This window comes from Coffea eugenioides, chromosome 2 (assembly GCF_003713205.1).
Source record: "Coffea eugenioides isolate CCC68of chromosome 2, Ceug_1.0, whole genome shotgun sequence".
NCBI classification, from domain to species: Eukaryota; Viridiplantae; Streptophyta; class Magnoliopsida; order Gentianales; family Rubiaceae; genus Coffea; species Coffea eugenioides.
Window position 1 is genome coordinate 12,932,021 of NC_040036.1, and position 10,522 is coordinate 12,942,542.

Genomic DNA, 10,522 nt, shown 5'->3' on the forward strand with positions numbered 1-10,522 from the left:
GGCCTTTCATCGTTTTGAGGCCTTGTACTTCAATTAACTTGGCCCAGAAACTCATTCTCCCTCTTATATTCATCAAACTCAATGAAAATATAACATTTTGGTAGAGCAAATAGAAAGCCAGGTTAAGATGCCATGGGTAACAAACATTTATTCAGGATTTTGAATCGAGTCGATGGACAAAATAAGACAGTTTCGTTTGTAAGAAGGATTTATAAGTAATTTTATGTTAAAAAATATAAACTGTATAAGTAAAAGCTCAATAAGTTTATAATTTTATAACTCAAATTTGAGTTAAATTTACTACTCAAGTTGATTGAATTCAAGATCGAGCTTGATTTCCACAAACAAAGCAAGTTTTTTTATGAGTTGGGTGCCAAGCTACTCGATAGTAGTTTGCATTCACTTGCACCCTAAGTAATATCAGTTGATAATATTTTAGGATCAAAGTTAAAATTTTTTCAAGATTGGGTAAAAACGTTAGCGTAAAAACTCAAAGGAATCTCTAATTTTAAGCCATCTTTGAGGGAAAGAAAAGATAAATGTCTTGTCTAAGCCACATTTATAACTCGTGTATGTCGAAATTGAAGTCCACTATTTTACACCAAAAATGATCATAATTACTCACTTGCTAAACAATGCAAAGAAAATCACAAAAAATTTTGAGAAAATACTAGGGCTGCAAGATTGATCCGTTCAAAGGATAACTAATCAAGCATTCCAGACCGCACGATGTAGGGAAAAAATGTTTTTAAAAAGAAACAAAAAACTTGCTAGTTTCTCCTTTTTATCCATCTACTGTTTTCTCCACTTTATCTATCCACGGTTGATTGTTTTTATTTATGATAATAACAATTAAAGCATTCCGTGATTCTCACTTTTCCTCTTAACATTTATTTTTTATCACTTAAATCCCTAAGAGACAAAAATATTCCTTTAGTATATGCTAAGTTTTTATTTTCAAAACTTTTGCTTTCCTTAATTATTGAACCTTAACATGCAATTTGATATTGACCACTCTAATTGATGGTAATAAAGCTTCGTATGAGATGAGCATGCATATTAGCGAATACATTAATAATTGAGTAATTTTTAAAAAATGGCAAATAAAAAATATCCTAATAAGCAAAAACTTATTATAGGAAAATCAACAAAAAAAGGCCCAATACTAACATGTGAAGGTGTAATTGTAAAAATGGGTAATTGACGGTGAATAGTGTAATTATAATAAAATAGAATATATTTTTTGCTTGATTTCTTAAATTTGAAAATAGATGAAATTGATTTGTAAAAAATATACAGTTTTTTCAGTTTTGTAAATTAGGGAACAAACATCCTAAAATTTTTTGTTAGAGAAATATATTATTTTCTTATAAATAAAAATTTGAAAAAAAAAGAAAACTATTTTAACATAAAAAAGAGATGAGAGACAAATAAAAAAAAAGAAAACAATTATATAGCAAAGGGGAATTTTTATCTTTTAGGGGTTAAGTGACACAAAATGAAAGTTAGGAGGTAAAGTGAAAAATCAGGATATGACTTTAGTGGGTAAATTACAATTAACCCCGTTTATGAATTATAACACCCACCCTACCAAAAATAAATAAATTAAAAAAAAAAGAAAAAAAAAAAGAGAGGAGGCTCTGTACTTAGCAGGGAGTTCTGCTTAGGGGGCCACGGTAATGGCTGGCTTCTAAATTGAAGGTCCAAATTTCATAAACCCTTCTCGGCCTCGTGCTTCTTAAAACCCAAACTAATTTGCTCTGGCCTTCTGTCACTCTGTCCCTCCAATCCAAAAAATGAACATTCTTTTCCCCAATCCCCTTAGTCAGCTCTCAAAATCTGCTTCGCAGAAAATGTTTAGGCATTTCTTTTGCACAAGATCACCAAAATCCCTCGACCGATCTGACCCTTCAAACAATCTTTACAAAAGAATTTCACCTCTGGGTGATCCAAAAATCTCAGTGGTGCCTGTGCTTGATCAGTGGGCTGCCGAAGGAAGACCTGTCCACAAAGAATAGCTAGAGAGCATCATAAAGGAATTGAAAGCATACAAAAGATACAAACATGCCCTCGAGGTTTTGCATTCTTTTTCTCTTGCTTCCTTGCCATTTTCTTGTACTGAAATGCAATTTCTGTATTGTTTTCCTGTTTCCGTTGGACTATATGCTTGTGGATATTTTTCCTATTATGAGTAAATGGGTAAAAAAATTTTAAAAGAAGTGGATAATCATACTTGGTTTCCAGAAATATAGAAGTTAAATTTCTCAATAATCAACTTTTAGTTAGGGTCGACTGCCAGGAGATCGACGTTACTATTTCTCATTTTTTTTCTCCTTCCCCAGCTTATTTTTCTTTTCCTAATCCATTTGCACATCAAATCAAACATCATTGTCACAGACCGAATGAAACAGTTTGGATTAACTTTGGACCTTTCATTGGACTTGATGGTTGCGAAGAGTAGGAGGTCAAGAGCCCAAATTTGGCGTACATTAGATTCATGGGCGAAGTATTGTTTGCACCTTATCATGCACTGTCTGAGAATAAGAACCGTGAATCATATGGGCACTGCTCCCAGTAAAGCAACCAACTTAATTGAAGAAAACTTAAGAAGCATTCTGTTTCAATTTTGTGAAACATACCATGCATCCAATTGGAGTTCCAAATACTTAAATCTAGAATATGGAGCAACTAATTATGGAACCTACACAATTACTAGCTTGAAGCCCAGTCCGTGTATGAACCTTCCGCACTTTATGTAACTCCTTTTGTGTGAACATCATCATGCTTCTGCAGGTGTAGTCATTGTCGCAGATATATCTGAAAATTGAAATTACTGAATTTTAGCTATTTGTGAAGCTTGATCTTGGCACCTGGCCAGCCAGTTTTCTATTATTTCTTTCTTCAATGGGCTCCTGTCTTTCCTTAACAAACTTTAGATAGAAAACTGGAAAATTTCTTTAGCATATTCAATCACATGAAGCTATGGAATAGTTTGTGCTGGTAAAGAAACCGTCTATGGTAGCATGATAAAGCAGCACAGTGGCAAAGTTGTAGCTGTGACAGAATGGCTGCTTTCTCTCCTTTGGTCCGTACTCGGTACAATTGAATTATAGGTGGATTCATATGCCTGTCAGGTTGATCGGAAGGGGGAAGGATAAAATAACTTGCTTTTTGATTCTTCCTTTCCTTCTGACTAGAGCAGTATCATGAGAGGTGTTGCTGTGACTAGGAATTGAATTCTCGAAATGTTGATGGGGACGGTTGATTTGCTTGCTTGAAGTTCAGTTGTTAACTCAGTAGGGGTGAGGTGAATATAACATTCTCTGTATGTTGTGAATGTTAGCCAAATTTAACCTTCTTATGCAGCAGGGCATCTGCTTTAAGGAACGAAGCTGAATGAAAATGGACTCCTAATGTTCTTATGTATGATATTCCTAAATGTAGAAAGTACAAAAAAAATTTTATAGTCATGTTGCCTTCATCTTATGATTCCATTCTGTATCAAATTTATGTTTAGGTATCACGGTGGATGACCGAAAAAAGATACATGCCTTTGAGAGAGCTGGATGCTTCCATTCAAATTAATTTGATTCACAGAGTACATGGCTTGAAGGAAGCTGAGAACTGTTTCAATAATGTCACTAGTAAGCTAAAAGGCTTTAATACTCACATAGCCCTCCTTAACTGTTATGTCCATGAAAAATCAGCGGAAAAAGCAGAGGCCTTAATGCAGAAAATGAGGGAAATGGGGTATGCTAATTCACCACTACCCTACAATCTCATGATGAATCTCCATTATGGCTTGGGAAACTGTAAGAAGCTAGATGATCTAATGAATGAAATGGAAGGAAGGGGAATTAAATTTGACCCATTCACCCTCACCATCCGGTTAAGTGCTTATGCGGCTGCTTCTGATGCTGAAGGTGTAGATAAAATTGCTAGATGGTGGAAATTGATCCGCTGATTGTTCCAGACTTTAGTGCCTATGCTGTTGTAGGCTTGTAGCCCAGGGGTACTTAAAAGTTGGTCAGTTGGATAAAGCTTTGCCAATTTTGAAGAAAATGGAGGAATTAGCAGTAACCACAAGGAAAGGAAAATTTCCGTATGATTTCCTGCTCAAATTGTATGCTGGAATGCAGAGGAGAGATGATGTGCTCCGAATATGGGAAATGTACAAGCAAAAACAGAAGATCAATAACAAGGGTTACATGACCATGATGAGCTCACTACTGAGCTTTGGCGACGTTGGAGGCATTGAGGACATCTTTAAAGAATGGGAATCAAGGGGATTATCCTATGATTTTCGGGTTCCAAATGTTTTGATACATGCTTATTGCAGAAATGGGGAATTGGAGAAGGCTGAGGCCCTTATAGACAAGGGGTTATCAGAAGGGGGTGAACCTTTTGCAACAACATGGTTTTATATGGCACTTGGATACATAAAGGATAATCAAATTTCAAAAGCTGTGGAAGCATTGAAGAAGGCAATCTTGAAATGCCCTCCTGATCACAAGCCTAATACAGAAACATTGAACACCTGTCTGGAACATATGGAGAGGGGGGATGTGGAAAAGTCAGAGGAGTTCATAAAGCTTATAAAGAAAGAGAGCTTATGTTCACTGGCTGTTCAGGATAGCTCCATGGATTTTATCAAGTCTGGTGAATCTCAATCTCGATTGCATGGCTGATATTGAAGAAATTGCAGCATCAAGTTTTCAATTTCTTGAACGGCATTACATTATGAAGAGCATATATATAATGATACATACACCTTGCTGATTGGGTTTTCAACCGCTCATGATAGCTCAATTTCAGGTAATGTTTTCAAGGCTGCCTAGTACATTTGATTCAATTCCTTGTAGTGTCACTTACTGCAGTTAGTCATCACTCACCAGGTAAATATGCAGTTATTCAACTCTTCATATTATGTTAACAGCCTTGTTGTCACGGCGAAGTGGTTTAGTAGCAACATAGACTTCACTTTAAGGTGTTTAAGCAGTTATTTGACCCCTAACTAGCCTCTTGGGGATCATATATATTGCTGTTTGATATGACACTTATATTTTCCGTACTCTAGATATCAGAACATTCCAAGTTAGGTATGGAATTGAAGCTAGATATATTGTACTTGGGTAGGTTCGACACTTATCCAAAAATGATGAATTGAATTTTAATCAAGTGGTGAACAACTCTTGTACCCCTAGGCGTGGAGGGATTCTCTCACTGCCTGCCAACACCTGTATATCAGATTTCACATGGGAGTCCTTGTCAAATGTTTAAGAGGTGAATCCTCCTTGCATGCCCTACAATGCCCGATCTGATTCTTGCATCTGCCTTCATCAATGAACGTGGTACAATCAACTACTAGTAATTTCATTTTTGTCCCTACATATCAAGGGCCAAGCTACACCTTCTTGATTGGGATAAGTAGTTTATTGGACTCTGGTTCTACTCTCATGGCCCATGAAATTATGTCTCAATTATGTAATATGAAGAATATTCAACCTGAAAAAGCTTCCAACCAAGAGATAACCTGAGAAGGGTATCAACTTGATAATTCAAGATGTCCTTTTTCCAGCTGAATCAGCTTGATGCGTAGCTTACATCATTCTGGCAAATCCATTATTCTTATCCGAAAATGGATGCAATTGTATCAAATGCTGACAATCCATTTGTCAGACACTGAAAGATTTGCAACGCTGATCATCTGCTGTGATAGGATATCATGTAAAATGAGAAGAAAAGTTTGATGATGACAATCTGCCATTTGGGCTCGTTTTGCGCAATCTTTGAAGAGAATTAGAGCTTCCAATGCACAACATTTTGGCTTCTTGTGTCTTCCATTTCAGTACGAGATCTATAATTATTATTGTTCAGTTCAATCGATCCTTGCTATCAGAGACCGGACTTCTAAAGATAATACTAAAAACCCATTGGGTAGTTGGATTATGGAACTAAATTCGGGGTTTGGTACATTGGATGAAACTTTTTTAGAATGGGCCATACATCTATGCAAAAGGATAAGTTTACAGTGGAAGTTTATTGAATATTCACTCCGTTTGGATTAGTTGTTTTTAAAATTATTTTTAAAATATTTTATTATAATAATGTATATAAAAAAATTTTATTGTAAATATTTTTTGTGCTATTTTTGAAATAGATTTTGAGATATTTGTAAAGTTAAAATATATTTTAGTGTATTTTTTAAAAATTAATACTATCACTCACTGCCGCTGTCACCTCTTCCCAACTCCTCTTCCCTTTTTCTCCGCCCTTTTTCTCCTCTTCTCCTTTGTCCTCCCTCTCTCCTCTTTCCTTCCCCTTTCTTTCCCTTTTCCTGCCCCTCCCCTCCTTTCCGCTTCTCGATCTAGTTGTGGACAGCTTGGAGAGGTGGAGGTAGGAGGGGCGGCGATTGTGGCCGGAAAGGGAAGGGGAAGGAAAAGGAGGGAAGGAGAAGAGGAGGAAAAAGAGGGTAGAAGAAGAGAGAGGATGTTTTTAGAGTTATTTTTGTTTATATATTATTCTAACATTAATAATCATGATTCAACTAGTTTTATCCTCCCCTATTTAGAAAAGGTTAAAAAAAAAAAACAAACAAAGTAAGGTTCTTTGGCATATGAAAATGTTGCAAACAAGATTGTGGAGCTCTTATTTGTCCAATTAGAACGTTTTCATTAGTCAAAAATTAATTATTATGCTAGGTAAGTATTTTGTCTTGACCGAAATAAAATTTCTAACCAAAACGGATCAATAGGCAAACTATAACGCAGTTGTAACATAAAAAAAATGTAGTAACAAATAAGATTAAAACGAGTTTAAATGATCATTACAATAGTAGTATCTTTTTTGTTTCATTTTCTTTCTTTGTTGATTATAATGAAACGGTAATTAAGTAATTCCACAAAATAAAATGTCATTCATTTCATACTAGGTTTTATTTGAACATATTACCATCTGGGATAAAAAAATTAAGCTCCCCACACCTCCAAAAAAAAAATTAAAAAAATAAATACTCATTCACATAGGTCCCCCACGATTTTAGACGCTGGCACTTGACTTCAGATGCATACGACAACGCATGGTCAAATCATACTGTAAAATCAAGATGGTATTATTATTGTTTTATTGTAGCTAAAATGGTAAAAGTACATTACAATGAGCTTTGCCGATGTTTTAATACCCCATTCAAAATTTTTAAATTAACCATTGAGCTTTGGTGGGTAGCATTTTTTGTGATATGATATATGTGAAATAAGAAAATAATAGAAAAAATTGAGCGTTGATTGTTATTCAAAAATGGAGAACCCAAACAGAGCCATACTATTCTGAAATACAGCAAAGTACATTGAAAACAAAAAAAAAAACATCTTCAACGCATGATGATGATTGATGAGTATCAAAATAATTCCATCACATAAGGTGCACAACACACCAACACCTAGATAAAGAGTGTTGAACGACCTATGATCTGCCGACATTTTTTGCACAAAGAAGTCCTTGGGCCGCTACTTACCTTCGACTTGTCATTTTCACATGGTTTTACACGGTATCTTAATAATATGATAAGTAAGAGTTTAATCTAACACCAGAACTAAGCCTATGTTCGCATCATTTATAACATTTAATCAAACCCGTGCTAAAGCCTCCACTAGAATCTTTTTGATCTTTGACCGCGATTTCGCTCGACTATCTTGGTTGGAGATCAAGAGTTTCGCCATTTTAATCAACCCACCCCTTCATTCTCCTGAGAAATAAACAATCGTAAGAGAGAAGGCAAACGGAGCTAGGGAAAATTAAACTTAAGAGCCAAAAACTATAAGCTCCTAGAAGGCCTCCTAATTAACCAAGACCTTGTGCAAGGTCTTAATTTTTGGAATCAAGATCTTACACGAGTATTGAGAAACGTATTTAGAGATTGAAATTCAAAAAAAAATGGTTTTATGTTCGTTTCATAAGAGAGAATTAAGCTTGACCGGCCAATCTATCCGCATATTATCTGATGGAATCAAATTGCAAAACTAAGCACAGAAACAAGTTGTAGTCTCAAGTTCTTCTATGGCAGGATCAAAGTTCGAGCAGAAACGAAAACCATCCAAGACTTGGCAAAAATTGTGGGTATTACCACAGATCATCATATATTACATACCATGTCGTAACAATCGAAGGTTATTGACATGCCTCTGAGATCCATTTGTACAAAGAGGTCAGGGGAGGAGGGATACCTAAGCTAAACATTTTCGTCATCGATGCTAAAGCACAAGACTAGAATACAAAAAGGCACAATAGAATCCAACAGAAGAGAAAAACTGATATTCTGTTTAAGGATTTGTGAGCTTGTATCTCCTGCCTTCTCACCCTGGGGCTGGCACTTCCCTCTGTATGGTATGAATTGGGAAATGTATAAAAGCTCTCCCAGTTACCAAATGCCCTAGCATATATCATCTCTCCATAGTTTCCATTCATAGGATGACAAACCGCCAGTGGGACCGTTAATGCAGGTGAACTGGAATCCTCACTCTCACTCGGGGCTGTCGGATCAGTTTGTAGATTCAGGGAAGGACTGTTAGATGGCAGCTGTTGGCGAAGATTGGCGGAAGTCGCCTGAGCTTGTCTAGCAGATGCGTTTGGTCTAGGAGGTATTGCCATGACCTTACTTGAAGAGGTCACTTTGTCGTCAGACACAGGTTCAGAGAGGCTTCGGCCACGGCCATAAAGGGGCACAAGGGATTCTTGGGAAATTTCGGCCTTGCAAATTGGGCAGTATGTGCACTCATCTTGAGTAAGAGAAGACATCTGCAACTCTAGCCACTTATAAATGCAGGGCCAACAGTAGAGGTGCCCACAGAAGGTAACAACTGGATCGTTCGCTGATTCTAAGCAGATGCTACAATCAAAGCAGGCAGATGCCTTCTCGGAGTCTGCTATTTTTGAAGCGGGGATGGATTTCAAATCTTGTGCCAGTTGTTGCTCAAATTCCATAGCCATGATTTGACAATCTTCTATCAGCCTAGGATTGTTTTGTCTGAAAAGAGACAATCAGAAAACAACAATGTTTTATTTGAGTGCCTCGAGAGATCGGCTTTCGAAACCGAAAACACAAGTAAAGGTCAAAAGAGCATCAAGATTGCATATGGAGACCAACAAGTCAAGACATGGCCAAAAGATGCTAGACGGCCAAATAAGTTAGGAAGAGATGAGTAAATGCATCTTTCTTGGGTACAACTCAGTATTTTTAGTCGTGTTTGGTGGTTGGGTGTTTAAACAATATCCAAAAACATGATGCATGAATCAACAAAAATAAAGGGCCCATCAGCACGAATTTAGTAAACAAACAAAAGGAAATTAGTAGGTAAACAAACAAAGGATGGAGGCACGCCTCCAAAAGATAATACATGTGATCCTTCACAGAAGACTCCTTCAAATTTCTGAATACTAGCAGCTCTTTAGTTAATTTTTTTTTTCATAAATGAATCTCCAATTAGCAGAAAGATTTCCATCTCAACACCCTAGTGATCAACCAAATTGAAGAAATTGAAAAGTTACAGGGAAACTAGAAAAGTAAAAGGGCTTGTTGGCTTCTGTTTAGACAGGCGACAAAATTGGCAGGCAAAGCACATAGAAGTTTCAGACATATAATTTCCAAGTGGTCCTATACACTATACAGTAGCATATCTTGTAAAATTTAAGAGAAAAATCAAATCTTGAAGATCTCCGCAGAAATCAATTCAAATACTACTTTAATACCGTTCATCCACGCAAAATCACCAGCATCTATCCCAATAATTTGTTTCAATTCTCATACTAATAACCAACTAAAAAGCTCAGCATCACAATTCACAAGCAAAAACCAATCCTTAAAGAAATGGATCTAAGTGAATATTCCGCATTAACTTACAGAAAATTAAATTTTACATTAACATGATCTTTAACAACTATGCAAAATTAGTCTCTTGCTCCAACATGTTAACGTAGAACTTGCAGAGCTACCACATAAGGCCAATACAAAAGTTCCCCAGACTAACAAAAGAAAAAATACTAGCCAAGGATACACAATAAAGATGATCAAGGATACACACCTAAAAAGAAAAAAAATTTGATGGATTCTTGTTCCAAGAAGGAGCTGTTCAGCTTTCTAGTGCTTCAATGGCTCTTCTTGAGAGAAGATCTGATAAATCTGGAGTTGTTCAGAGAATCTCAGGAGTAACCCAGTAGGATTTTTTCAGAAAAAAATGAGAATGAGTGTAGCCTTGATGAAGTTAAGGTGGGGAACGGAGGACGGTGGTGGTAGTTGGCACTTGAAGAGCTGATGGCCTTACTCTTTGGGGAGAATTGGGAGTTAATAGGGGGCTAAAATATATATACACAGGCGAAGAAATTCTCAACAAGGGAAATTAGTGGAGTTGTATTTTTTATTTTCTTTATTTTTTTTTTTTTGTGGTGCCGTTTGTTTGATGGGATGACGTGGCATTTTCTTACGGGTGAGAAAAAGGAAATACACGTGCGCTACACTCTATGTTTTATT

At 36.3% G+C, this 10,522-nt stretch overlaps 1 protein-coding gene and 1 pseudogene across 1 annotated transcript; one reads left to right on the forward strand and one right to left on the reverse strand.

Annotated features, from left to right (window-relative positions):
* Positions 1–1,712: 1,712 nt before the first annotated feature.
* Positions 1,713–5,196, forward strand: LOC113762642 (annotated as a pseudogene).
* Positions 5,197–8,099: 2,903 nt separating this feature from the next.
* LOC113754491 (E3 ubiquitin-protein ligase RMA3-like) lies at positions 8,100–10,315 on the reverse strand. Its single transcript, XM_027298941.1, has 2 exons — positions 10,077–10,315; positions 8,100–9,022 (listed from the first exon to the last, which is right to left on the reverse strand). The coding sequence occupies exon 2, from the start codon at positions 8,983–8,985 to the stop codon at positions 8,263–8,265; it is 723 nt and encodes a 240-aa protein (XP_027154742.1). The 5' UTR covers positions 8,986–9,022; positions 10,077–10,315; the 3' UTR covers positions 8,100–8,262.
* Between the last annotated feature and the right edge of the window lie 207 nt (positions 10,316–10,522).

What these genes read in the sequence shown, in the direction of transcription:
- LOC113754491 (XM_027298941.1), bottom strand. Translation starts at nt 8,985, where the DNA reads ATGGCTATGGAATTTGAGCAACAACTGGCACAAGATTTGAAATCCATC.